Below are 25,703 nucleotides of genomic sequence, written 5' to 3'. Positions count from 1 at the left end.
GGTAGTAGATGACTAGCCAGGCTTGACACTCTACTTAAAGGGCAAGTATTATGAGTGATGGTATGGCTGGAACTCTGTCAAACTAGTACTGATTAATAGTTACGTTGTCGCCTCTGGATATAGCGTCAAATCATCTGCCCGTGTGATACCTACTGTAAGTGTAATCCGAAGTCGACTCACAACTCCAAAGAGATGCCCACGTCTAGCCCCGCGTCCTCTCACCGGGCCCTTTCCCCACGTATGGACTCCAGGTTGAGGACTACAGTGCGGGATAGAACGTTCTGATGGGAATATCCTCGTCTCCTTTTTTTTTCTTTTTTTTTTTTTTGCTCATTTGCCCCTCCTTCTCCTTTGGTGTAAGAACAAGTTGTTCCATTAACAAAAGTCCCTGAATTGCCCCTCATTGTGGCTGAAGCTCCCAATGCCCTGGTTCGCCCCTATGCCTGTTTAGGGAGGTGCTCAGGTTCCTGAGGCACATAGAAATTAACAGACTAGCATGCTATCCTCACAGGCTGCTTTCCGAATCTGGTGCCCTCAGCCAATCGCTGGCAACGCGTATCTACCAAGCCACGATACGCCACAGCTTATTCCGTCTTAAAAACAATGACTGTGGCTCCCACCATGTGCAAACTGCGGACCTGCTGATACAGCTCGTGTGGCTCTTCCCCGCTGTTGGCTGCGTCTGAACACTGTTGTCGTCTGCTCGTCCGCCTCATCGTTGACCAATGACCAGTCCGTACCATCTAGACTCCTCATGCGGGTTTCATCCATTTCCGCCCTCCAGAGGCTGACCTCGTTGCGAGTTGCTTCTTCCTCAACTCACACTTCCCTCAAGACTGTCAGACCTAGAAACCACTTTCTCTTATTTGCGAAACCCTGCCGGCAGAGATTTTCCACCATGAACGCCCAGGAGCTCACTCACTACCTGGCTGATGCGCCGCCCTCGGTCGTGAGACTGGAGATCGAGAAGCACTTTGAGCCTCTCACTGATAAGCAGAAGCGCTATGCACACTTCATCAGCAAGTAAGGAGATCCGTCCTCTCGTGATGCTGTGTAATCAAGGCCTTTGGGGTTGGATACGCCGAGCTATATGAGGTGCGGGAGCTAACCAACACCCCTAGAGCCTCATTTGCTGGCACCCGCATTGTGCTCAGACAGCTGTCCCCTGAATCCGAGCCCATCTACGACTTCATAATTGCCTTGCACAAGTCCAGCGGAGGCGATTGGAGCGGCCTCGCCAAGAAGGCCGGTGTCAACGAGACCCAGTTGACTTACTTCCTTGAGTATGCTGCCCAGTTCTTGGGAAACAATGGCAACTACAAGAGCTTCGGCGACGCCAAATTTATCCCTAGAGCTGAGGAGAAGACCTTTGCAGCTCTCGCTGCCACCTCGCCCGAGACTGAGCGTTTCTACAAGGCAACCAACGGCGCCATCTTCAGCTCCGACAAGCAATCTCTGATGCACCTTGGATATCCTGACAAGGGCCACATGACTACCTACTACCCCGACTCCCCTCACATTACCAAGGATGAGATTGAGGCCGTGTCCGCATGGATGGAGAAGAAGGGCCTTCTTCCCGAAAACACCCGTCTCCGCAAGACCAAGGAGGGTTCTTTCGAGCTGCTCATTGCGTCTGCTGTCACTACTGTTCCCGCTGATGGAGGTGATATCGGCAAAGAGACTGATTTCCAGCTTGAGGACGGTCCTCTCAAGGGCAAGACGATCAAGCTGGTGTATGGAGACTACGCTGCAGAGATGAAGGCCATCTCGGAATACATCAAGAAGGCGCAGGAGAACAGCGATAACGAGACCCAGGCGAAGATGCATGAGGCCTATGCGAAGTCCTTCACGTCCGGCTCTCTGCTTGACTTCAAGGACAGCCAGAGATACTGGATTAGAGACAAGGGTCCTATGGTAAGTGGCACGAAATATCCACAGCAGTTATGATCTAACGCTCGGGTCTAGGTTGAGTCAAACATTGGGTTTATCGAAACCTATAGAGATCCCGCGGGCATTCGTGGCGAGTGGGAGGGCTTTGCTTCAGGTATGTGCTCTGCTCGTTTCTTCTTATTTTTTCTTCTTCTTCTGGACAGAAAAATACTAACTACTTGCAGTTGTCAACCGTAAGTCTCATATAAGTCTGTCACAAAGATCTCATTGCTCAACATGTCACAGTTGAGCGTACTCGTGCTTTCGGCGAGCTTGTCTCATCTGCACCCAAGTTGATTCCCCTGCTTCCTTGGAGCAAAGATTTCGAGAAGGACAAGTTCCTTTCTCCCGATTTCACATCTCTTGAGGTTCTGACATTTGCGGGTATGTACAAACCGATAAATTTTTCGAGACGATTCTGACTTGCGATCCCAGGGTCCGGCATTCCTGCCGGAATCAACATGTAAGTGGTTTTCAACCACGGCCTTTAAGTTCTTTCCGCGCAAGTCAACAACGATACTAAATCCTGTCTAGCCCCAACTACGATGACATTAGGCAGACGGAGGGCTTCAAAAATGTTTCCCTTGGCAACGTTCTGAGTGCCAAGGCTCCCAATGAGAAGATCCCATTCATCTCTGAAGCCGACTTGCAGCTGTACCACAAGTACAGAGACCCCGCCTTTGAGGTCCAGGTCGGCCTGCACGAGCTGACTGGTGAGTCCTCTTGTTACTGATACCAGAATGGCACTAATGAGACCAGGCCACGGTTGTGGCAAGCTCCTCCAGGAGACCTCTCCCGGGACATTCAACTTCGACGAGAAGAACCCCCCCATCAGCCCGTTGACCAATAAGCCTGTTACCACTTGGTACAAGCCTGGTCAGACCTGGGGGTCCGTCTTCGGCAGTCTTGCTGCTTCGTACGAGGAGTGCCGTGCCGAGCTTGTTGCCATGTACCTTGGGTAAGGATATCGAGCTTCCTCTCACGGTCTATTGGCTGACATAGGTTTAGTTGCGAGTTCCCTGTTCTTAAGATCTTCGGCTTTGGCGACGGAACTACAGACATCAATAACGAGGCTGGCAACGTCTTGTATGCTGCTTACTTGCAGATGGCCCGTGCCGGTCTTGTCGCTCTGGAGATGTGGGACCCCAAGAGCCAGAAGTGGGGTCAAGCGCACTCCCAAGCTCGTTTCTCCATCCTGCAGGTTAGTGGTGATGGTGTGGGTTGTTCCATGATTATTTGTACTGACCATCCTCTAGTGCTTCCTCCAAGCTGGCGATGACTTCTGTAAATTGGAGTACAAGAACGACGACTTGTCTGACCTTGAGATCAAGCTCGACCGTTCCAAGATTTTGACTACTGGTCGCGATGGTTAGTTCTCAGAAACTGAATAAGATCTGAACATATGATGATGCTAACCCTTCATAGCCGTGGGCAAGTACCTCCAGAAACTTCACGTGTACAAGGCCACAGCCGACGTCGACAACGGCACCGCCTTCTATAAGGAGATGACCGACGTCGACATGGACTTCTGGGGCACCAAGGCTAGGAATGTTGTCCTAAAGAACAAGCAGCCCCGCAAGGTCTTTGTCCAGGCCAATACCTTCCTAGACGAGGCATCGGGTAAGGTCAGCCTGAAGCACTACGAGGCGTCCCCAGCCGGCATGATCCAAAGCTGGGTCGACCGCGAGTTGTGACTAAGCTCAGGATCCAACATGACAGCTGCCAAGCTGTGAGGAACTAAGAGTAGGAAGACAAAAACCAGTAGAGAGGGGACAGCATTACATGAGATACGCATTTTAATAAGAATGCCAGCAGAACGGGAGGGGAGATCATTGCATTGAAAGTGTGACTTGAGCGCTGTCTATCACAAGACCATAGAGGCGGAAATTGCCCCGTCAAGTTATGTTCCCGAACAAGCCCACGCCTCATGTAACTCTTGGATCCTGTTTTCCGTTCTTCAATGCAAGCAAGTTTTGTCATCATCCAATTTTTGTTTTGTTTTGGCAAAGTCCTTTCCCCGGCAGGGGTTTGTGGGTGCGTGGTGGTAGGTGCTGTGCCGTGGAGGTGTACGTTTTGTGGACGAGATATTTTTATCTTCTTTGTGTGTTGCATTTGAAGAACCTCATTACAGACGCCAAATGTGACCGATGCCGTCGACTTCCAAATGCAATTGGCAAAACCAGCCCAGCCCGTAGCCATAAGTTCTTCGTCGTCTACAACAACCTTGTTCTCAACCGCAAGAAAAGAAACCTGGGGTCGAAGAAAAAATGTGTGTTCTTATTTTTGGTTCCCATTTCCCTTCCCCGAGTCTTTTGTTTTCCCCTTCCGAGCCTTGCTACCCTTCAATCACGAAAGCAGCGCGGCAACAGGCGGAACAAGCACCTCACGTCAACGAACCCAGATCAAACCAGCCGGAGAAAAAGACTGTTTACCAGGTCATCTCGTGGGGCTTGTCACCCTTGCGCAGGCTGAAAGAACTCGCCAGGTAGGAGGCAAGCATGTCAACCTTCTTGATGCTGGCGAGCAGGGCCTTGTCGACAGCCTTCTGGTCAGCCGCACGGCTGCTGTTGACCTCCTTCTTCTGTTAAAGCGACACGTCAGTTTTTTGTTCCTCGCGTGTCATGTCAAAGTCCCGCCCTTCCAGCCAGCCGAGGGCCAGGAGGGCGGTTTTATATCGTGGGTGTGCTTGTGATGTAAATCGTACCTGGGGCTTCTCTCCCTGCTTGAAGAAGGCGTCCTCGCCGACCTGCTTCTTGGCCTTGTCGGCGGTGAAGTACTTGGGTTGCGAGATCTCCTCAATCTTCTGGGAGTCGACGCCGGAGATGTCGACCTTGTAGGATGTGGCGATGACGTAGCGGGAGTTGACGCGGCGGAGGGGGACGCCGTTGATCTTGAAGGGGCCGGTGACGAGGAGGACACCCTGGTCGAGGGTCTTCAGGAGGACGACGCGCTTGCCGCGGAAGCGGCCGGCGAGAAGGATCAGGATGGTTCCGGGCTGGAGGGTCTTGCGAGGAGCCCAGGGGCGGACGGCCTTGCGGACCTATGTTGAAGGTGGTTAGTTTCGCTGTCGCCTCGTATTGTGTGCGCTTGTTGCCTTCGCTTGTGGAGGGGCATGTCATTTCGGCCACGAGCGTCTTCTTTCCATCATCTCGATTGTCTTGGTTGCGTGTCGGATCGCGATTGCGTAGTCGATATTGGCGTTGTGGCATTCCTCTTGTCCGCTTTGAAAGCCCTCCGAAGTCTTTTTTCTCTTCTTGTATCGGTTTTCGATGCGTTGCGCTCGGGTTGCCAGGTTCCTCCTCGAATGTTTCCTCCAAAAGACCGCTCGTGATGACAAATTTCCCCTCCATTGGTGCATGCAACAGGCGCAGCACGCGTGGGTTGTAGCAATAACTCACCTTCTTGGCCTCGGGCTCATCGTCGGCGTTGTACCACTTCTGCGCCTTCTGGGAGGGGGCGGGCACGACCCGAGTCGACGAGCCGAACTTCTTGGTCGTGGATTCCGTCTTCGCCGACATGGTTGCTCTCGGTCCTCGTTGAGGGCTGTGGTGGTTAGCGGGAATAGGGGATCGTGAACGAAAAAGAAGAAGTGGTTAGTTCTCGATCAGAGGTTAGCTGTTGGCGATTCGGATTGAGAATTCTGTGTCGAAATTCCTGTGTATAGGGCCTACCCTCTTACGCGCTAGTCTCGATTCGATAGAGTGGATACCATCGTCTTCGGTACGCTCAGTGGCGCTAATTGGGCAGGCGGTATGCGTACCCGCTTTTCTTTTAACAGACAACAGGAGGTGGGAAAAAGAACAACAAAAACCTATTCGGCCGGGGGATACGGCTTCCGATTTTCCGAGCCCAGACCATTCGAGTTGATGGAATCCCAATGGAATCCCCAGCTGAGGTGCAGCAGGTACCTAGATAGCTGACTGACGGGATGTATGTCACTAGACGTCAACAAAAAATAACGAACATGAAGTGCATTTTTAGGGATGGCATGCCAAGCGGCTCACACAAAGCCCGAAATAATTACACTGTCAATCTCTCTTATTGATTACTCGCCCCGCATCACCTCTTTTGTTGTTTTTGCTCCTTCTACAACTTCTCTGAATTGGTACTTAATTCAAGGTGGGCGAAAAGGAGGTGGTGTTCCATCATTCCGTCATGCGCATGGACCACGTGGTGATAAGATAAAGCTTCCGAACATGCTAGACGCCGCCGAAAGTGCGAGAACATACAGGTAAAATCGCCCAACTTGGTGACGACAACAACGAGTGGCCTGAAGATATAAGGGGTCACGGGTGTTAACGTTCCCAGCCATTTGCATGTCTCGTATTGATCTTTGGATCAATACTTGCGATACCCGGTTTATACGCCAGTAGTAGACAATGCAAGCCAGAAGGCAGTTCATCTCATCGGCCCGGCGCATTGTCGGGTCATCATCACCGAGACCTACACGTTTAATCTCAAGGGCCATATTCAGCAAGTCCCCAGCCCTCAAACACAGTGGGAATCTCCTACCTACCATTGCGATTCGTACATATGCAAATGGCAGACCTCACCCCCCCGGCGGCACTCACCGCATGAACATGGGTGGTGAGCCTGAGAAGCCGGCGCTCGAACAGTTTGGTATCGACCTGACGGCCAAGGCCAAGGAAGGAAAGCTAGACCCGGTCATCGGAAGAGACGCTGAGATTCAGAGGACCATTCAAATCCTCTCACGCCGGACTAAGAACAACCCAGTCGTGATTGGAAAGGCCGGCACGGGCAAGACGGCCATCCTAGAGGGCCTCGCACTGAGAATCGTGCGTGGCGACGTCCCAGAGAGCATCAAGAACAAGCGTGTTATTGCCCTGGACTTAGGCTCGCTCATCGCGGGTGCCAAGTTCCGGGGCGACTTTGAGGAAAGGCTGAAAAAGGTCTTGACCGAGGTCCAGCAGGCGGAAGGCGAAGTTATCCTCTTCATTGATGAGCTGCACACGCTGCTCGGCCTCGGCAAGGCTGAAGGGTCGATTGATGCGAGTAATCTGCTAAAGCCAGCACTTGCGCGTGGCGAGCTTCAATGCTGTGGTGCCACTACCATGGATGAGTACCGCTTGATTGAGAAGGACGTTGCCCTTGCACGGAGATTCCAACCGATCATTGTCAACGAACCCACAGTCCAGGACACCATCAGTATTCTTCGCGGCATCAAGGACAAGTACGAGGTTCACCACGGTGTACGCATCACTGATGGTGCCCTCGTGGCCGCTGCCACCTATTCCAACCGCTACATCACCGACCGATTCCTCCCGGACAAGGCCATCGACCTGATGGACGAAGCTGCGAGTCATCTTAAGCTCGAGCACGAATCGAAACCCGAAGACATAATGGCTCTCGACCAGAAGATCATGACCATCCAGATCGAACTCGAGAGCTTGCGCAAGGAGAAGGACGTGGCCAGTCAAGAGCGCCGCGAGAAGCTGCAAGCGGACTTGAAGCAGTACGAGAACGAGATGGCTCAGCTCACAAAGCGCTGGGAGGCAGAGCGTGCCGAGATCGACGCCGTCAAGAAGACCCAAGAGGACCTGGACAAGGCCAGGATCGAACTCGAACAGGCACAGAGAGTGGGCAACTTCGGACGCGCCTCCGAGCTGAGGTACAGTGTCATCCCTACCCTCGAGCAGAAGATTCCCAAGGACGGCGAGAAGACAGGGGGCACCCTCGTTCACGATGCCGTCACCGCCGACGACATCGCGGCAGTCGTGTCGAGGGTCACCGGCATTCCCGTCTCCAAGCTCACCTCCGGTCACATTGAGAAATTGGTACACATGGAAGATACCCTCCGCGAGGCGGTCCGTGGCCAAGACGAGGCCATCAAGGCCGTCTCCAACGCTGTGCGCCTCCAGCGTGCCGGCCTGAGCGGCGAGAATAGGCCGCTCGCGTCCTTCTTTTTCCTTGGACCGACTGGCGTCGGCAAGACGGAGCTCTGCAAGAAGCTCGCAGGCTTCCTCTTCTCGACTGAGTCAGCCGTCGTCCGCTTTGATATGAGCGAGTTCCAGGAGAAGCATACCATCTCCCGCCTCATCGGAGCGCCCTCCGGCTACGTCGGCTATGAAGACGCCGGCCAGCTCACCGAGGCCGTCCGTCGCAAACCCTACGCTGTCCTTCTGTTTGACGAGTTCGAGAAGGCGCACCGTGACATCTCGGCACTCCTCCTGCAAGTTCTCGACGAGGGCTATCTCACCGACGCGCAGGGCCACAAGGTGGACTTCCGCAACACTATCATCGTGCTGACGTCCAACCTTGGCGCCGATATCCTTGTCGGCGCGAACATGATGCACCCGTACAAGGAGACGGCAGAGGGTGAAATCGACCCTTCGGTCCGCAAGGCCGTTATGGACGTTGTCGCCGCCAACTACCCGCCTGAGTTCCTCAACCGGATTGACTCCTTCATCATCTTCAAGCGCCTCGCTCTCACCGCCCTTCGCGACATCGTCGACATCCGCCTGCGCGAGTTGCAGCAGCGCCTCGACGATAAGCGCATCGTCCTCAGCGTCAGTGGTGAGGTTCGCGACTGGCTCGCCGAGCGAGGCTACGACCCCAAGTTCGGCGCTAGGCCGCTCAACCGCCTCATTACCAACGAGATTGGCAACGGCCTTGCCGACAAGATCATCCGCGGCGAGCTGCGGTCCGGTGACACAGCGGTGGTCTCTATCAAGGAGGACAACTCAGGGCTCGATGTGGTGGCCCAGAACAAGACATCATAATAACCAATGTAATCATGATGTACGACTATTTTGTGATTGTTTTCCTTTCTTTTTCGGAGTAAGAGAGGGAGGGGCCTTGTGTGTACAGAGGAGATGAAAGGCAAGAGGAAGGATTTCCCCTCTCATAAAGCAAGTAAGCGTTCATAAAGAGTAGCGCAACAATAATCCCGGAGATTGCACTGTATACAGACTGTACCTGCTACATACCCATTATCCCATTGAATAGACTACCAATATTATAGCACTTACCGATCCTTGTACGCGCATACCCGCCCGCATTTTAGGTGAAGCCTGTTGTCTTCTATAGGCTTCTGCCATAATCCCTGTGACACAGAAGCGCCCGTAGCAGCAGGTATGCAAGACATCATTCCAGATAGGGGCCCCAACGGTGGAGTCGCGACATTTTCCCTTTTGCCTGGCCTCGACCAGATTGGAGGGGGGTGGGAGTGTGACCGAATGGAACGTCATCGTCGCAGGACTAGGAGGAGGCAACGAAAAGTCTTCTGGTTACACGCATCACACAACCTAGAGAGGTTAAACAAATGAAGACAAGTCTATAACGATTCTGTCCCAACTCAAGGCTAGAAACTACCTGAACCCCTCCATACCTGACAACAAAAGGCGAACGACTGGAGGCAAAGCAGGCAAACTGCCCCTTATAGGGGGACCAACCAATCGTAAAGAACATCGTCAAGTCCATGTCTCATCCCACCCCTACCGAGAATGGTGGACGACCGAAACCACCAAAAGAGCAGAAACACCAATTCATGGAGTTTGAAGGAAAGGCAAAGCCAGGGTTCATGAGTAGGCTTCCCCGCCAATTTTAGACGGGCAAACGTATAGAGTTGCTGCGAGAACTGTACAGATTTCCCAACCCAAGACGCCCCCTTTCTTCCAAAACGAAACTTGTCCTTATGAGACCAGAATGTGTGCTTGCTGCGTCAAGAGAATGCCAGTGGAGTGTGGCTCACGTGATGTCAGGACCACCATGGGGAGGAGGCGATGGATAGACGGAGGGAGGAAATGCGAGAAAATGAGTTATGGACTATTCGATTGCCTTGTGACCGGTAGCTGTGCGAATTACAACCGTACCAGAGACGACGTGAGAGAGTAGCAGAAGAGAGGGGAGTCCGTTCGGCTTCTCTTCGCGGCATTTACTGGTGTCCTGCCTTGCGGAGGGTGGTGGCGAGCCACTCGAGACCCTCGTAGAGACCATCACCGGAGGTGGCGCAGGTGGACTGGATGTACTGTCAAAGGGGTTAGCATGATGGCGCTCTGATTTCCGTTTGCTCAGGGGGGACTTACCCAGGCGCGTTGTCTCAGGGAGTGGAGGCCAAGCTTGTCTGTGATCTCGGCAGCGTTCATGGCGTTCTGTGGAAGAGCATGTTAGTTGCGTGCTTCATCAATGGAGCCATCATGCGCTCGCTGGGTTGGGAAAGTAACGCACGGGCAAATCCTGCTTGTTGGCGAAGACCAGGAGGATGGCGTCCCGCAGCTCGTCCTCGTTGAGCATGCGCTGGAGCTCCTCGCGGGCCTCGACGATACGGTCGCGATCGTTGCTGTCGACGACGAAGATGATACCCTGGGTGTTCTGGAAGTAATGTCTCCAGAGAGGACGAATCTTGTCCTGACCACCGACATCCCACACGGTGAACTGAATGTTCTTGTACTCGACGGTCTCGACGTTGAAGCCTGAAAGGTTGGGCCATGTTAGCACGCCATCCTTCTCCTCAGGGCCAACGTGCTAGCGATGGCGGGGTGCGCTGCGCCACTTCCGATGATGACACGAAGCAGAGGGTGAGGTGTCATGTTTGCGTACCAATGGTAGGAATCGTCGTAACGATTTCACCGAGCTTGAGCTTGTAGAGAATCGTGGTCTTTCCGGCGGCGTCGAGACCAACCATCAAAATTCTCATCTCCTTCTTTCCCCAAAGCTTGTCGAAAATCTTGGAAAACGCGAGACCCATGATTGCGGTTCGGACTGTAGTGAAGGTCTAAGTGTCGGATATGGGAAGTGGAAGAAGTAATCTATTCAAGGCGAAGAGTGTAAGCAAAAGCGCGACGGGTTCAATCAATTTATGGTGATGTCGAGAGGTAAAGGGTGCGGGCGGGATATAAAGCGATTTGGAGATGACCCCGAAAGGACAGATTTTGTGAGAGGCGGGTAGGATCGAGTCACTGACAGAAGATTGCCTAGGCACTGACCAGAAGGCGGAAAAGATGCGATGATGATCGGGTCAAAGTTGAAGCTGAAGACCAGGCTGCCGCAATTCGCAAATGGTAGGAGGCAGCGTGATAGAAGAAAGTGGATGTGGACAGGCGACGTGAAGGGAGGGATAGGGGATAGGGATATTGAATTGGGTTGGGCTGGGGGGGTGTATGGTGGGTTGGTTTCTCGGTCCTGTCTGTACTGTACTGTACCGTATCCTGAGGTGTCGTGTCCAGACCAGACCGACCAATGCAGGCACGAGAAAGAGCAACTTTGGCCGAGGGGGGCGAGGAAGGGGAATGGGACCTGAAAAGCAGACTGCGGAGATGACACGGAGGCTGGGAGAGCAGCGAGTCAAGACGAGACAGGAAATGAAGATAGTTACTCACGTTCTTCACGGGGTCCCTCTTGCGACGGAAAGTGACTGAAAGAGAGAGAGGGGGTGGTTTGGAGTGTCGTAGGCGTGATTGTCGGTGAAGAGGGGAGACAGTCAAGTGTCAAGAGGTTTAGGTGGAATAGAGGCGAGCAGAGGGGGGGTGGGCTTTGGTAAGATAAGTTCGGCTCGGCGAGGTTGGTGGTGATTTTGGCAGCCAGAAGGCCATGTTTTTCAAACTTTGTGTCCCCACTTCTTCCTGACCACTGCTACAAACGGACGCCACCCTCCTCTGGCCTGTCAAAGTACCTCCCGCCCGGAATGCTATCTGTGGTACCTCCCTCTGGCCTTAAACTGCCCACGCTGTAATGTTTTGCGTGCACCACCACCCGCCCACGCCACTTGGAGCTACCTGATCCGTGCCTGCTCTCCCTGTGCCCACCCTCCTATTCAGCACTGTTGACCACTGGAGACCCTTCTGAAGCACAAAGTCTCCACATCACGTGCAGGGGTAATCTGTCGATTATCTTATGTAGTATACCTACTCCAGCCGTCGGAAAAGCATCGGTCCTTTGCGCTGGGGTACACACGCTAGTCCCCTTAGGGATCAGCCTCAAGTCCAACCAGACTTCGCCAAAGTGTCCAGACTCAAGGAACAGGGATCACGTCTAGGAACCGATCTGGAGAACAGCCTGGACACAAATCAACGTCGCTCCTTTCCCCCCCCGGGCCCTGAACTTTGCCTGCCTCTTAAATCCAGAACAGCTCGACTTTGCTGTGCCCGCCTGATCAGCAGCCGCGTCTGACGTCTCTCGTCGAACCACTCCCGAAAAGAGCTCCTGCAAAGAAGCTCCCGCCATGTTCTTCCCTTCGGTTGCCAAGCTGCTGCTTGCAGCTGGCTTCGCCCACTCTGCCCTGGCCCACAACATTGCGCTACCCGCCCATGGCCGCGAGTGCTTCCATGAGACGTTGCACCGCGATGACAAGATGACCGTCACCTTCCAGGTCGGCGACCGCGAGTTTGGCAGCGCCGGCAACCTTGACATCGACTTCTGGGTGAGAAAATAAAGCATCGCCTGCCGAGGCGTGAAGCTGGCGCGCAATTGCATGACGTGAAGCTGACTAGCAACTCCCTTTGCAGATCACGAACCCTCAGGGTCAGTACGAGACCTTCGACAAGAGCGTTTCCAACGGTGACTTCTCCTTTGACGCCAAGCACGACGGAAAGTACACATACTGCTTCGGCAACGAGCACTGGGGCGCCCACAGCAAGGAGGTTTCCTTCAACGTCCACGGTATTGTTTACGTCAGCGAGACTGACGTGCCCGCCGATCCCCTCGAGACTGAAGGTAAGCAGAAATCGATAATTGGTGGTCAGGGACAGCCCCCGAGCAAGTAATTGGACTAACACTTGCATGCTCTCAGTCCGTCACCTCTCCGAACTCCTCGCTCAGGTCAAGGATGAGCAGTCCTATATCGTCATCCGCGAGCGCACCCACCGTAACACCGCCGAAAGCACCAACAGCAGAGTGAAGTGGTGGAACCTGTTCGTTATTGGTCTGGTCATCGGAGAGTCCGTTTTCCAGGTGTGGTGGCTTCGCAGATTTTTCGAGGTCAAGAGAGTGGTTTAAGAAAAGGCGGCGTCATTTTCCGTTTCTCAGATACCCGTGCTGAGGACGACAGCTCGTAGGCGCATAAAACATTGGAAGACCATGCGAGGGCAAGACACAGAGAAAGGGCGTAATTCCTTGGCCCTCTGGAGATAAGGTTGACATGTATAGTGTATCATAAATCACACATGAATGACACGCCCAATTATGAATCCGAGAAAAAAATAGGTCCAGCACGCTAGCGAGCCACCAGAACACCGTGGAGGTCGCAAGGTCTGCAAGCCCCTCGGGCATGCAAACTTAAGCTTGACCTTGGTTCTTGCATGGCAGGAACGGCAAAACCGCAGCAGCAGCAGGAGGCAGGCAAGGCAGATGGAGTGTGAGTCATGCCTCAGGCATCCAGTACCACAAGTACATAGATCACCCCACATCATGGGCCATAGCTAAGGAATATCCGTACATCGCCAGTATGGCCGCGCGACGGGGAAAGGGTCACTTCGTCGCATCGCCAGCGCACGCTCCCCAACACTAGGTAGATCAGCCAGCCGCCCCGGCTTGCCGGAGAATGGACTAAAACCAAAGGGGCTTCTAGCCCTAAACCATGTTCCAGGGCCAGAACCTGTCATGCCCATTGTCTCGTAAAAGTTGCTGACGGACGGACGCTAAGAGCCGCGCGCCACACGTCAGTCAATCAGTTAGGAGCCGCGAGGCCACGAGCTCACCGGCTGGCCTGCTGCCTGCTTTGCTCTCTGGCGATGGTGCCAGTGACTGAGCACACGATAGCGACTGGTACTGGTAGGCCGAGGACACATGTCAAGTACATACACACTTGGTGTACGTTACACATCACAAGGAGCCATCGTCGCCCAGAAGCCAGATATGCATGTTCGTACGTGGTGCAAGTTCTTTTTAAGCCATGCCCTATGGCCACTATGACTCCCTCTAACTTGACAGTCATTATGTGCATCATACATCATGTACAGGGCCAGTGCAGAGTGTCTTTCCTACAATGGCCACGAATTTAACTTGTGAGCGGCAACACCACACAGGTTATGCGTCATAGAATCCAATAAGCCAACAAGCTGATAACCCCGAGACGCCATGCCCTCCCGTCTGAACATCCTAAAAGAAGCCTCTGTAAGCAAGAAAAATAGACCAAGCAACAGTAACGCAAACGTGTCATGCTTCATAAACCTCTGAGGCCGCTTTAGGCATTCGGGTCAGATTCAGGAACGTTGTCCTTCGCCTCTTCGGGGATCTTCTCCACCGGAATCTCAACTCCCTTTACGGGATGGATCAGCATGGGCGGCAGGCACATCCGGCCCTCGCCGCCACGCATCTGGCCAACGGAAGAGCCGTCCTTACTCAGGTCTTCCGTCTTTTCGAACTCCTCGCCGCCGTCGTTGTTGACCTTGAGGCCTAGCCATCGGCGGTACAAGTTCGGGGCGAAACCCGAGTTGTAGAACCAGGTCAGACCACGGAGATTGTGCTCCCGCTGGCCGAAGACAGCAGTGCGGGAGCCGCCGCTGGCGCCGTTCTTGCCGCCATTGAGGACCTGAGCCAGGTACTCGGTAGGCCATTCTCGGTCGACGTACATGGGATGAGGTGCGAAAACAGCCTTGTATCCGTGCTGAAAAGCAACGGTTACGGGCCACATTTCGGGAAATGCGAAGTGCTTCTTAAAAGCAGTTTCCCGATGCATTGTCATGAGAAGACGACGAGACATACGAGATGCTGTAATGATGTGCGCTCTCCTAGGCGGCAGAGGCTCGTCTCGGTTGTTCTTGTTGTATCCCGTGATATCCTCTGACAGCAGCCAGGTAGTTCCCTCGGGATCGAAGATGGGGTTGAAGGCAATGTAGTCGGCCTCCTCGCCAACGCCCCAGGTGTACTTATCCTTCTCGTACGTGGTAGGAGGCTTGGGGTCGTTCTCGATTTCAAACCAGTCATCTTTGCTGGTGGGGCGCTCAGGTCCCCAGATGGTCTTCTCCCCTCTGGAGATCTTGGCGGGGTTCTTGTCCTCCTTGTTCTTGTTTGCGCCAGGAATGTTCTTCCAAACGTTGTCGGGGCCATCGGTACCCATCTCGGATTGGACGCGAGCCATCTGTCTGAAATCCTCCCATGAGCCATGAACGCTGGGTATGTAGAAGCGGGCGTTGCGTTCCCAAAGTCCCTTCCGCGGCTGCTCCTTGCCCCAGTTCTCAATCTTGGAGAACAGGTCGTAGTAGTGGCCGGTGTAGCGGATATCCATCTCCCAGGACCAATAGAAGTCATACTCAGGGTGTTCGTAGGCAAAGTATTGCATGGCCATGGTAAGGCCGCGGTACACTCCGTGGACAGGCAGGTCAGGGCCACGGGTGAAGAGGTCGAAGATGCCCTGGTACAGAGATAGCATCTGAGTCTCGGTCCAGAGCGTAACCAGGCCTCGGAGCTCCTCAGGAATGCGCTCTCTAATGCGGCGCTCATAAACCTCATGATCGGCCCAAACCGGGTATGCTGCATCGTTCTTGACCTGGACCAGTAGATGGACATCGTAGCGTCCACCCGAGGCTAACGAAAGCTCCGCAATGACTGAACGGACATTCATGATGTCCTCTTCGCGCCAGTCGTACTCGTCCCAAACGCGAATCACGACAGCGGTGCGACCAGTCTTTTCCTTTTCAGTCTTTTGTTCCTGGCCAGTGTTCTGGTCATCTTGGGCAGGTTTGGCGATTGGCTCCAGGTTCTCGAGGGGATCGCGCGTGGCAAGTGTCGCATTCTGGGTAGGCTCATCGACAAAGAAGCCACGACCAGAGGGGGTCTTGGGAGGCATCGGTTTAAACCTGTTGTTATTGGCCTGGTAACAGCGGCGCTGGGCATCGGCCCAGTCGACTTGGCGCCAGTCGACCTTGGGCGTCGTTTCCCACACGTCTTCGGAGCCTTCGTTTTCGCCATGCTCACCGATTCCCAGGCCTCCAGCAGGGACAGAGTATCCAAAACCGTAAGGCGCGTAACGTCCGAAACGTTCATAGCAAATATCTTCGGGCAGGCCTAGGAGCTCGTAAGAGCCTTCGGCGTGCTGGGGGAATCCTTGGGGCCGACCCTCAAGATACCGAATTGGCGGAACGCGAACCTTGTTGTCCTTGTCAATGAAGCACTCGTTCATCTTCTCCGGCTTGGTGACGAAAATAGAGCCCGGATGCTCCAAGATGTTCTTGCTCTTGGGGACAGCTCGTCTCACGGCATCGTCCTTCCCGTCTTCGCTCGTCGCAGTGGCCGTAGTGTTGATGTCGAGCAGGTCCAGAGAAAGCTCATCCTGGGAGCGAGGGTAGGAGGGAATGTACTTGGAAGGAGGGACGATAGACCTGACGCCACCGTAATATCTTTGGAGAAACCCGAAAGACTCCCACACCGGTGGAGGATCCGGTTTCTTTTCCACTTTACCCTCCATAATCATCTTGTTCTCGACGTGACTCGCGCGTACCAGAGACATGATCATGAGGACAATAAAGGCGACCAGTCCAAAACAGAGGTAACGAATGATGCGATTGGGAAGCCGGTAAAGATGGGTGCGCGGGCGGCGGGCAGTCGCGAGGGCCCGTTTGGGGAGCATCATTGCTGCGCTCGAGAGCGAGGCCGAGGTATGTCTTGAACTCCGCGCACTAGGCGAGGACGTAGTAGAGTAGTCTTCCGATTCATCGTCGGAGGAGTAGTAGTCGTCGTCGTTGGAGGGGCGCTCCTTTGCTCGTAGAGGACTCAGCTGCTCATACTTTGGTAATTTACCAGTGCGGTTCTCGCGAGACCGCAACGGGTTTGAGAAGATGGCCATGCTGATGATTGGGCTCGGGTCTGGGGGTTCTGCAGTCAGCTCGTGTAGGGAAGGGCGACGGCGAGAGGTTGTTGCTTACCACGGAAACCCCGTGAACGCCTCTGATTTCGTTGTGAAGCCCGAGGGACGAGCTGGCGTATGTTGCCTTGGCTGCGTTCTGGTCGAATGCAAGACCCAACAAATAGGCAATGTACAGCGAAAGACTGTTGGATATGTGTGGATGCTCTGGCCAGAACAGAGTATGAGATGGCGAGACGCGGCCAAGAAAAGATGGAGATGAAGATTGGAGGGTGGGCACGATGCTAGGACATGATATGGAAGTCAAGCGCAGCAAGGGAAACAATAAGACGGAGAGGAGGCTAGGTAGTTCGGGCCAACAGAGCGCAGCCCACCCTGAGTGATATGGATCTATCAGTTGGATATGAGGCGCCCCAGACGACGGCGGGACAACATACAATAAAGCGACCGGGTACGTCTACACTATTGTAATTAACCTTGCGTGCACACAATCGACGCGCACATACATAAACTAGGCAGTGTGGCGGTAGTAGTCCGAGAGGTGATTGGCATGCATCAATTATACGATTACGGGCACTGCACACGGTGTGGGTGGGCTGCATCGAGTGGCATCCCAATTGTTTTCTGGCTGGCAGGGAAAAAGAGGGTGTGGTGTGGAGCTCTCTCCTAGTCCTTTCCCCCCTATCCCACGCAACCGCCACTAGAAAGATTGGATCCAATTGGAGAATTGGTGGGGGTTTCCAGACGACAGCTGGCCAACTGGATGTTGCTCTGAGCAACGGTGACGGTGGGCGGTCTCTGCGGGCAGAACCTGCGAAGCCACTTCCCCCGTCTCTTGCAGCCGGAAAAGGTCACAACGCCGCACCGGACAGGGCCCAGCAGCGACGAGCAGCCAACTGGGGCTCGCTGGCCCAGGCTTCAAGGTGCGCGCCAATGCTTGCGGAACCTGAGAAGGGCAGGGCAGCGCAGGGATTATTGCCTTGGTCTCGACTTTCTCGATAGAAGCTTGACTGGGGTCTCCCTGGCAACCATTCGACAGCCTCCAGGACTGGTTGCCCGCTACGGCTCGGCTCCCTTGATTTGGAGGCGCGTTCCACTCGCCGTGCTCCTGCAATTCAGGACCGTTGAAAGTGCTTATTCTAGACACTGTTCACCTGCATGTCCTCCCTCCACCTTTGTTCACCTCGCTGTCTGTACCAGAGAAAGAGTGAGGGACGGAAAGAGCTCAATTAGAGCAGAAGGGGAGAGAGCGAGAGGGGTCAGGATAGGACACGACTGACTGACTGCTATGTAGGGAATAGACAGTGCCCCCCCCCCCCCCCCCATCGCGCAACCATGACTGAAGGGCGGCTGCAACTTCCATTGCCTTGCATTTGCAGGCACAACCGATGAATGGATCAGTCACGTTCCGCCACCACGGCACACGTCGAATCGTTACCTGTCTTGTTGCAACCCTCGTCCGGCCCAACGTTGAAGAAATGAGACTGGACGAAGCTGCAACATGTTCGGACGCGTGGATTGGTTTCGTCTCAACATCGCCCGTCTGGCTCTTTTCTCAAAGCATCGAGCTGGCACTGAGCTTCTGCTTCTGTACAGGCCTTGATGCCTAGGTACACCCATGCACCCCGCAACGTCTTCTCCTCTACACCACAATACCCTACCTACGTAGTAGGTAGACACCTAGAGTCTCCAACTGTGACGAGAAAGGCAAGCGTTAAGAATGAGTAGCTCCCAAAGGAACGGCTATGCTAACTTCCCTGCACCTACGAATTGCGACTCGCGACTAATCTCATTCAGACTCCAATGGTATTGTCTCAATGGCGGGGATACCGAACCGTCAAGTCATGTCAGTCTTGCAGACCCCAGCCAAACAGATTCAGAACACGCCGAGACTTTACCACGCAAATATCGATTCATTCACATACCCAGTTTTCATCTTGTCGGGCATGTGGCTGAGGTCTCTCTTTTGGCTCTCTGTTCGCATGCGTCGCCCTCCCAATGCAAACCCCCTATATTGATCCCTAATCAATGCCAAGTATCTCCTGACCTTACAGCCTGCCGTTGCTTGCTTCTCCTTGTTCCGCATTCTAGGGGAAATGGCACCGCACCGATAAGATTGGCAAGCCTTTGACGCGTCCTGTCTCACCTAAACACGGCCCGTGGCCAACAGCTGTAGTCTCGTCAGGCTCAGCGAATCTTGAGAATGCTGAGGTACGACGAGCCGCATTTCTCATGGGTCCATGCCGGTTGTACACTCTGCCAATCATCGCATGTTGGCGGTTTCGGCAGCAAGAAATGCAGAGAAACAGCCACGTAACCAACCCAAGTGGAAGAATCGTTTTTTTTTTTTTTGTTGCAAAAATGACTCGATATCGACGTCGTTCGCTGTCACATGGCGTCTGAGGTGATGCACAGCGAGCACTTGCCAACACGAGTCTTGAGTTCAGCAAAGTTTTCCGTGCGAGGCACAAAATTGATGTCCAACCGCTGTCGCCGAGGCCGCTCCTGACCCAAGACCTTACCCCGTCTACGAATAGTGTAGTGTGCCTAACGTACAGGTACATCATGGTGCCGTCAGCCAATGGACAGCCTTTCGGAAAGGGGAGTCGGCTGATCCGTTGCCGTCAAGCTGCTCAAGCGCGCCACTCTGCGGGGACAAGCACTCGCTGTTCTGGATGGCGCCGGCGGCTCTCAGCAGTCACTCTTTCCAATGGCACCGTCTCCTGACCTCTCACCCTCGCCGGAAGTCCCAAGGAGCGAGCTCCTCCGTCACCGGCGCCCTGGGTGACCGTCACCCGAACTGGCGGTGGGACTTGAGCGACCTCAACCCAACGTCATGCTTGGGACGGCCTCCCTTGTGTGCCATCCGTATTTCCTCAGATGCGGTGTGTTGTCTTCATGCAGCTGCTGTTGGCCAACGAACGCATCTTACCGACTGCTACAACATCCTGCCAGCATCCTCTCTGCTCCCGGGTCTTATGTTGATTCTGGAACTGACTCAGGAACGACGGACGACACGAGGTCCCAGGTGTGCGGCTGCCGACTTTCGCCTTCGCCTTGGGGGCGGGAACTTTGCCTATCTCTGCCGGTACCTCGCACGAGCCTAGTATCGAGAGTCGCTGACCAAAGGCTATCTATATGCGGTGTTGCGGTTCAACCCTCTCATCAAGCTAAAAACGAGCCACTCACGTTTGTCGCTTTTGTCACTTCATTAATTAACCGTCACCTTGACGCCCGGCTTCCCGACCCCGCATACTACGGTAGGTGTGACTTGCGACCCCCAGTGGCTCACGCGCCCTCTGTGACAAGTCACCTTGACCTCACACCCTTACTTGACATAGGTTCCTTTACTTAACTTACACCTCGACCTAACCCCCCCCCCCCCAAGACCAGACTTCTCTCACTTATAACCTGCTCCGCCGCTTTCCTCGCTCTCAAAGAAAACCGTGTGCTTGAAGTTATCTGAACCATCATATCGTGCCTTGGTGGCCGTGCATATTAGTGCTCATGCGTATCATCAGCTCTTGAAGAAGCCACAATGTCCGTCGCCCTCACCACGTCGACGTCAAGCCTCCTCCAGGAAGAGCCGGGCGGCGCTTCCCCCAACGCCTGCGTGGGATTAAACCTCAACCAGGCCGCCGTCAACTGTGTCCTCAAGCAGGAGCCCATCTCCGTCACTCTCAATGGCCCGGCCATCTTCGCCCTCTCCATGGCCCTGGCCCTCATCATCCACTTCCTCGAGCCCCGGGTCGCAGAGTGCCTCCTCGTCCTCCTGCCCATCCTCCTCCTCGTTCACAACGACTATCACAACTACCTCGGCCTCGGCCCAGGCGGTACCCCCTCCACCTTCCTGGGCTACGTCCGCATCGCCTGGTTCCGCCTCTGGGCCCTCCGGGACCCTTTCACGGCGCCCGACCCGGACCCGAACCGCCTCCCGAAGCGGGGAATCCTCCGCCAAGACGATGATCCGCACCACTGGCCTCTGCCCTACCGCCCCGGTCCGCGGCCCATGGTCGCCGGCATTGCGCCGCAGAGGCAGCTAGATCAGCACGGGACGGTGCCGCACTACCACGCCCTGCGACGGACGCTGGAGGGGCTCGCAGCAAGGAACCCGGCGCGGTTCGGCACAGCGCGCTCGTGTCTCGAGAAGCACGGGCTAGGGCTATTCGCGCGACATCCGGTGAACGTGACGTGCAACGGTGAGGTGTGCCATGTCCACGACTCGGACCACTCGCTTCACATGAACCTGCACCCGGAGGACATCCGTGAGGTCCTGGCCAAAGGGTGGGGACAGAGGCACCCCTTGGCGTGGAAGGGGAGTTTGGTGAGGATGCCTGTGCCGGAGGAGTTTGTCATGGTCTACGCCCCGCGAGGTACGTGGTTTATTTCACTCTTCTCCCTCCCCTTTCACCCGACATGGGGGATGAGACGTGTTCACGCTTAACCATACAGCACCTATACAAGCTTGGGGGAGAACCCCATGAGATGAGATCCCCTTGTCTTTGACCACCGCTGACACCACCTGCAGATGACCACGAACTGAGCATCGTATGCAGAATCATTGAAGCGGCAATCTGGTACGTCATTTCCGAAAAGACGGAGATTCGCGTCGAGAGGGCCACCTGAGCCCTCGAGTGCTCTAGTGACCGCTTTCGTCTAGACGAGCTTATAAGCACATAGAGATTCTCATCTTATCACACGAGGGGGACTACATTAGGTACCACAGCAAATTGTAAGGAGGTGGGAATAAAAAACTGGTTGGAGTTGTGGAGTTAGGGTAGAGTAGCAGTAGCCTATGATACAATGAAGAAAAACGGCCATCCGAAACGTTCAAGTGGTCGATCTAGGCCTGTGACTACTTCTGTGACCATGAGAAGCCGAAGGAAAGGCGTGGGACACCCTGGCATTTAGAGCTTCACATGCCATTCACCACCTCCTTACGTGGCCCATCTTTCGCAGTCTCTAGCTTTCTCATCCCCCTCCCCGTGTGGGATCGCTTGAATCTCTGCTTGGAAGGCCTTAGGATGGCATGGGTTTTACCCATGCCTCCTAGGAGCGAAAGGCGGATGACGGGGATACGAAAGACAACGTCGATAACGGCAACCTGGCGCGGATGTAAATGAACCGTTCCTCGCAAGGGCGATTCCGCGGTTATCGGCCCTCGCGGCCTTGGTTCTTTGGTCTTCGGTGATACAGCTCTACCAATACAGCTCTATCAATACAGCGTGCCTCTCGATACCCAGCACCAATTCTTCCTCGCGCTCACACCCATGCTCGTGATCATTCGCTGTCGCTCGCCTGCCCCTGCTTCGACTTCTTGAATCTCTCCCGCCCCGTCGCTATGGACGCCTCCACGACCCGTCCGTCAAAGCTGCGCCCGTTCATGAGCTGGATGCACGCCTGCGCGGACTGCGACTGAGAGAATTTAACGGACACCACGCCGTCCGGCTCCTCGTCGTACAGCACTACGTTGGTGACGTTGCCCAGCTTGGCGCACTCCTCGCGGATGTCCTCCTTGATCTCCAGCAGCGCTGCCGGGTCCTCCTCCAGCTCTGCCAGCGTAAACATGTGCTTGAGTATCACCGTCTTGTCCCATTTCGAGTTGGTCTCCGGTGGTATCGCCGCCGTGTCGTCATCGCTCCAGTCCGCGAGCTTCGCCGCCATCTTCTGTGTCTTGCGAATGATCTTCTGCCGGTCTTTATCATTCCGTTCCCTCTTCGGCTGGGCTGCCGCCCCCTCCCCGTTATCACCGCCGTTACCTCCTTTTCCACTGGCTGTACCCGCCCCGTCCTCATCATATTTGACCTTCTTGTAGCTCGAGTCCGCAGCCTGCACTCGCATCTTCGGTGTTTCGCCCGTGCCGGGCGCGAAGCGAAAATCCGTGTCGTCTAGGAGCATAATTGCCATCTCAACACTTTGCGGCTTGAAGAAGACGACGAGTGCGTCGCCCTTGAAGTTGCCCTTGTCGTCCGTGTACATCTTGATGCGTGGCCGGCCGCTATCAATCTCTTCCGCGACCACACCCGCCTTGCGCGAGAACAGCTCGTGTACCTCATCAACTGTCGCATCAGCCGGCAGCCCCGTAACGTAGACGGCCGTGTTCTGGCGCGGCTGCGGCGGTGCGCGCGCTGGCTTAGCCTTCTTCGCGGGGCGAGCCCTCCCGTTGCCATTGCCGTTGCTGTTGTTGTCGCCGCCTCCGGCTTCTGCTGAAGTGGGCGACTCTTTGCGTTTCCTAGGATTGGTCTGTTGTGGTTCGGCGTCCTTGATGTAGCCTGGGCCTGCGCCGGCTCTGGACAGGTCTGCTAGTTGCGCTGCGGTCTCATCTTCGTTGTCGAGGGGTCCCAAGGCTGTATCTACTGCCTCGACCCAGGTAGAGGTTGCCGGACTGAACTCGAGCTCGGTGCCGTCGTCGAGGACAGCCAGATACTTGTTGTCAAGCTTGGAGAAAGATATGCGCTCTTCGTTGCCAAAGTCCTCGATGGCGGTCGGTAAAGGGTCTTTCAATTGGTCTGCCATACTGGATGGGGATATGGTCGCCTGTGTGGTTCGGAAAACTGCAAGGTTGACAGACGAATGAGCTTGTGTTTGTAAGGATTCAGAGAACACAGCTTGAAGCCCGCACTGCGAAATCCGATTGCATTCGGTGACGTTTAGTGGATCACCCGCAGGTAGGTGCAGGGATAATACGTGTAGGCAGTGTGGGGTCCACTGCAGCACTTCCTGAGAGCCTTGAATGGTCATGCTATAATATCTGCCCGCGTTGCTCACGTTATCATCCGTGCTTGTCTGTTTTCTCGCCTCCCAAGACTTTGCAAAGTAGGGTATGCATCCGCACGCGCCGAACGGCCAATATGTGATGCATTCACAGTGTTGGGAAGGATGACTGTCATGGCTAGATTCACAGCTTCCAAACGGGATCAATACCAAACTGGGAACCAGCCCTCCCTGGAAGCTTGTTAGGACGTTGGGCTTAACATGGGTTCGTTATGTTTAGAAGGCATCTTGATTCTGGAATGCTTCAAATGTCTTGCCCAGTCTCCCGCTGTCGCCTGTTGCTTCAAAGCTCACGTTGAAAAAGACCCGTTGCAAGTGAGTAATGGTTATCATAGCCCAAGGCCAGTTACGGGAGCTCCATCATCTTTATCTCTATCATATCATTAATCGTCCTTGGCGTATGTGCCCTCCTCAACCCTGGTTTTGATTCTTCTCTCTGACTGTTGACTTAATGCTCTCAACGAAAGCCTCGACAGCCTCGCCGCCACCCAGGGGCATGGCACCACCCCTCATATAGCCGCCGTTGGGGACTTTGACGTTGAGTGCTCCCGCAATGGTAGGAAGACCACCGTCTCGAAGCGCCATGGTCAAACTTCCAAGTGCTTGATGGAACTGGGGGCTTCTGAGGACTCTCTCCAGTAAGCTCTTTTTCTCTGCCAGACTCAGGGTAGCCTTGGCCGCCGCGGCTGCCTCTGGAGTGGGCTCCGAATCGCCCAGGTCATCTGATTCCGTGGCAAGAACGAGGATCGCGGGTGGCAGGAAGCTCAAGAGGCTATCAATGTACTCCTCTGAAGCTGATCGCAACATTGGAATTGTGGTCTCGTTCGGGAGAAGGTGGCTGAGGTAAGGGTAAGGCTTGTCGGCGTGTTGTTGCTGTCCACCTTGCTGAGATCCGCCCAGGCCAGCGTTGCCTCGTAATGACTCCAAGAAATTCCGAACAGCAGCATCCGCATCCGTGTTAGGGCCACTGGTAGCGCTATCAAGCAGTTAGCACAGGAACACATCCACAGACGAGTCAAGCCACAGGCACCACGCTGAAAGGCAAACTCCGAACCCTCATTTCTTTTGAAAGGCTCTAAAAGTACAGATGGCGCCATATCGCGGGCCTCACGTCCTTCCCTCGCCAATGTCCATGTAGTTCGCAAGAGATAAATGATCCTGGACTTCGCCTAATAGAGACATGCATCAGGGAAAAACCTACGCTCGTGCTCCATCGCCTCCGCCCTCTCTGGCATTCTCTCCCTCTTCCCTAATGTCGCCGCCTGTAGCGCCAGGCCCAGCACCGCCACTGCCTCCTTGGGTCTGGTTCCTCCGGTCTCCGTGGCCCTCGGCATCTTCCATCGTCTCGTCGTCGTCGTCGTCGTCCCGTCTGTCGTCGGTGTTGCGAACTTGTGCGAGCTCCCGGCCGACGTTGACTTCCTCGCCCTGGAGAAGCGCATTGACGATCTCGCCAATCTTCTTATCCCGAGGGCTGAACCAGCTAGGATCCCCATTGCGCGACTGGGGTTTGGACTGGAGCCAGAACAAGTGTCTCTGAGAGGAGGATCCGAACTTGAGTACAAAAACACGGCCGTTGGTCTTCGCTGACGGTTGATCGTCGGGATTGTGGGCGACGAATTCACCGTCCATGGGCACCATCACAAGGTCGAGATCGGGGCTGTCCAAGGCGGCACTGCGCTCTCGCCAGCAGAAGTGAATCAAGTCTGTCTTGTGTTAAACATTACCCAGAATGTAAGAGCGTCGAATGTACGCACCATCTTCGGAGTAGAGGTAGATGTAGCCGGGGGTCGGCTGTGGCTTGATCTTGTAGGGCTTGCTAGAGGTCTACGGGCCAGATCAGCGGACTGGGGTCTGCAGCAAAGAGACTGGGTAACGAACGTCTGCATCACAGATGCCAGCCTTGAAGGTTATTATCGGCAGGATCGACGCCATGTTGCGTTGTCGAATTTTTGTGATGGAGGATACAGGTGTAGTAGTGAAGCTCGGGGCTGCCAACCGTTTGTACAGATGGTTTGGAGAAGAGTGGTTGTGGTTGGTGTCAGTCGAGCTCGATCGGTTTGGAGCTCTCAACTGCAATTGCGTAGGAGCTCCCTGCCTACTGGACCTAGCCTGCCTGAGGTGAGGTGGGCTGGCGGTGGCGGGTCCATCCCATCCACAGGGGGTTTCTCCGGCCCGTACTTAGTCCGAAGAGAGGGGTGAGGCGCTGGGCAACCAGATCCTGTGGGGTCCGTGCCGCCCAGGA

General features: G+C 54.8%; 11 protein-coding genes across 11 annotated transcripts; 5 read left to right on the top strand and 6 right to left on the bottom strand.

The window, feature by feature from the left end:
• Positions 1–898: 898 nt before the first annotated feature.
• Positions 899–3,623, top strand: LY79DRAFT_664850 (peptidase family M49; the record flags this gene model as incomplete). Its single annotated transcript, XM_060562974.1, has 11 exons — positions 899–1,023; positions 1,122–1,914; positions 1,966–2,044; positions 2,115–2,123; positions 2,176–2,313; positions 2,365–2,392; positions 2,464–2,642; positions 2,689–2,887; positions 2,938–3,130; positions 3,186–3,297; positions 3,355–3,623. 11 exons carry the CDS (start codon positions 899–901, stop codon positions 3,621–3,623), a joined length of 2,124 nt encoding a protein of 707 aa, XP_060421103.1.
• Positions 3,624–4,357: 734 nt separating this feature from the next.
• On the bottom strand, positions 4,358–5,447 carry LY79DRAFT_504074 (ribosomal protein L6e; the record flags this gene model as incomplete). The annotated part of the gene is made up of 3 exons (XM_060553474.1): positions 4,358–4,510; positions 4,634–4,969; positions 5,328–5,447. 3 exons carry the CDS (start codon positions 5,445–5,447, stop codon positions 4,358–4,360), a joined length of 609 nt encoding a protein of 202 aa, XP_060421102.1.
• A 514-nt stretch (positions 5,448–5,961) lies between these two features.
• On the top strand, positions 5,962–8,925 carry LY79DRAFT_534152 (ATPase). Its single transcript, XM_060556406.1, has one exon. It carries the CDS (start codon positions 6,309–6,311, stop codon positions 8,667–8,669), a length of 2,361 nt encoding a protein of 786 aa, XP_060421101.1. The 5' UTR covers positions 5,962–6,308; the 3' UTR covers positions 8,670–8,925.
• Positions 8,926–9,803: 878 nt separating this feature from the next.
• Positions 9,804–10,765, bottom strand: LY79DRAFT_25438 (ADP-ribosylation factor GTPase of the ras superfamily). Its single transcript, XM_060551883.1, has 4 exons — positions 10,489–10,765; positions 10,117–10,361; positions 9,975–10,040; positions 9,804–9,916 (listed from the first exon to the last, which is right to left on the bottom strand). The coding sequence occupies exons 1-4, from the start codon at positions 10,634–10,636 to the stop codon at positions 9,824–9,826; spliced, it is 552 nt and encodes a 183-aa protein (XP_060421100.1). The 5' UTR covers positions 10,637–10,765; the 3' UTR covers positions 9,804–9,823.
• A 910-nt stretch (positions 10,766–11,675) lies between these two features.
• Positions 11,676–13,280, top strand: LY79DRAFT_534142 (emp24/gp25L/p24 family/GOLD). The gene is made up of 3 exons (XM_060556405.1): positions 11,676–12,307; positions 12,393–12,600; positions 12,677–13,280. The coding sequence occupies exons 1-3, from the start codon at positions 12,110–12,112 to the stop codon at positions 12,880–12,882; spliced, it is 612 nt and encodes a 203-aa protein (XP_060421099.1). The 5' UTR covers positions 11,676–12,109; the 3' UTR covers positions 12,883–13,280.
• Positions 13,281–14,068: 788 nt separating this feature from the next.
• On the bottom strand, positions 14,069–16,669 carry LY79DRAFT_664845 (uncharacterized protein; the record flags this gene model as incomplete). The annotated part of the gene is made up of 1 exon (XM_060562973.1): positions 14,069–16,669. The coding sequence occupies one exon, from the start codon at positions 16,667–16,669 to the stop codon at positions 14,069–14,071; it is 2,601 nt and encodes an 866-aa protein (XP_060421098.1).
• Positions 16,670–18,740: 2,071 nt separating this feature from the next.
• On the bottom strand, positions 18,741–19,455 carry LY79DRAFT_25222 (uncharacterized protein). The gene has a single exon (XM_060551867.1). The coding sequence runs from the start codon at positions 19,252–19,254 to the stop codon at positions 18,775–18,777; it is 480 nt and encodes a 159-aa protein (XP_060421097.1). The 5' UTR covers positions 19,255–19,455; the 3' UTR covers positions 18,741–18,774.
• A 1-nt stretch (position 19,456) lies between these two features.
• LY79DRAFT_25223 (uncharacterized protein) lies at positions 19,457–20,134 on the top strand. Its single transcript, XM_060551868.1, has one exon. It carries the CDS (start codon positions 19,524–19,526, stop codon positions 20,040–20,042), a length of 519 nt encoding a protein of 172 aa, XP_060421096.1. The 5' UTR covers positions 19,457–19,523; the 3' UTR covers positions 20,043–20,134.
• LY79DRAFT_25224 (uncharacterized protein) lies at positions 20,135–21,460 on the top strand. The gene is made up of 2 exons (XM_060551869.1): positions 20,135–21,060; positions 21,216–21,460. The coding sequence occupies exons 1-2, from the start codon at positions 20,226–20,228 to the stop codon at positions 21,311–21,313; spliced, it is 933 nt and encodes a 310-aa protein (XP_060421095.1). The 5' UTR covers positions 20,135–20,225; the 3' UTR covers positions 21,314–21,460.
• Positions 21,461–21,619: 159 nt separating this feature from the next.
• On the bottom strand, positions 21,620–23,362 carry LY79DRAFT_534132 (splicing factor u2af-associated protein 2). Its single transcript, XM_060556404.1, has one exon. It carries the CDS (start codon positions 23,201–23,203, stop codon positions 21,968–21,970), a length of 1,236 nt encoding a protein of 411 aa, XP_060421094.1. The 5' UTR covers positions 23,204–23,362; the 3' UTR covers positions 21,620–21,967.
• A 113-nt stretch (positions 23,363–23,475) lies between these two features.
• Positions 23,476–25,561, bottom strand: LY79DRAFT_534130 (proteasome complex subunit Rpn13 ubiquitin receptor-domain-containing protein). The gene is made up of 4 exons (XM_060556403.1): positions 25,340–25,561; positions 25,216–25,285; positions 24,663–25,164; positions 23,476–24,437 (listed from the first exon to the last, which is right to left on the bottom strand). Exons 1-4 carry the CDS (start codon positions 25,391–25,393, stop codon positions 23,873–23,875), a joined length of 1,191 nt encoding a protein of 396 aa, XP_060421093.1. The 5' UTR covers positions 25,394–25,561; the 3' UTR covers positions 23,476–23,872.
• Between the last annotated feature and the right edge of the window lie 142 nt (positions 25,562–25,703).

Source organism: Colletotrichum navitas, assembly GCF_030913465.1.
Source record: "Colletotrichum navitas strain CBS 125086 chromosome Unknown LY79scaffold_1, whole genome shotgun sequence".
Lineage (NCBI taxonomy): Eukaryota > Fungi > Ascomycota > Sordariomycetes > Glomerellales > Glomerellaceae > Colletotrichum > Colletotrichum navitas.
Note: the sequence above shows the minus strand (reverse complement) of the source record. Positions and strands in the feature narration are given on the sequence as shown.

Bases quoted from the DNA above. Each gene is read 5' to 3' on its own strand.
- LY79DRAFT_534142 (XM_060556405.1), top strand. From the start codon at position 12,110: ATGTTCTTCCCTTCGGTTGCCAAGCTGCTGCTTGCAGCTGGCTTCGCC. The intron at 12,308-12,392 runs GTGAGAAAATAA...CTCCCTTTGCAG, and splicing joins ACCTTGACATCGACTTCTGG to ATCACGAACCCTCAGGGTCA. The intron at 12,601-12,676 runs GTAAGCAGAAAT...GCATGCTCTCAG, and splicing joins CGATCCCCTCGAGACTGAAG to TCCGTCACCTCTCCGAACTC.
- LY79DRAFT_25224 (XM_060551869.1), top strand. From the start codon at position 20,226: ATGTCCGTCGCCCTCACCACGTCGACGTCAAGCCTCCTCCAGGAAGAG. The intron at 21,061-21,215 runs GTACGTGGTTTA...CACCACCTGCAG, and splicing joins CATGGTCTACGCCCCGCGAG to ATGACCACGAACTGAGCATC.
- LY79DRAFT_25222 (XM_060551867.1), bottom strand. From the start codon at position 19,254: ATGATGTACCTGTACGTTAGGCACACTACACTATTCGTAGACGGGGTA.
- LY79DRAFT_25438 (XM_060551883.1), bottom strand. From the start codon at position 10,636: ATGGGTCTCGCGTTTTCCAAGATTTTCGACAAGCTTTGGGGAAAGAAG. The intron at 10,362-10,488 runs GTACGCAAACAT...CCAACCTTTCAG, and splicing joins TACGACGATTCCTACCATTG to GCTTCAACGTCGAGACCGTC. The intron at 10,041-10,116 runs GTGCGTTACTTT...GCTCTTCCACAG, and splicing joins CCAACAAGCAGGATTTGCCC to AACGCCATGAACGCTGCCGA.
- LY79DRAFT_534152 (XM_060556406.1), top strand. From the start codon at position 6,309: ATGCAAGCCAGAAGGCAGTTCATCTCATCGGCCCGGCGCATTGTCGGG.
- LY79DRAFT_25223 (XM_060551868.1), top strand. From the start codon at position 19,524: ATGCTTGGGACGGCCTCCCTTGTGTGCCATCCGTATTTCCTCAGATGC.
- LY79DRAFT_534130 (XM_060556403.1), bottom strand. From the start codon at position 25,393: ATGGCGTCGATCCTGCCGATAATAACCTTCAAGGCTGGCATCTGTGAT. The intron at 25,165-25,215 runs GTGCGTACATTC...AACACAAGACAG, and splicing joins CTACCTCTACTCCGAAGATG to ACTTGATTCACTTCTGCTGG. The intron at 24,438-24,662 runs GTAGGTTTTTCC...ACTGCTTGATAG, and splicing joins GGAGGCGATGGAGCACGAGC to CGCTACCAGTGGCCCTAACA.
- LY79DRAFT_534132 (XM_060556404.1), bottom strand. From the start codon at position 23,203: ATGGCAGACCAATTGAAAGACCCTTTACCGACCGCCATCGAGGACTTT.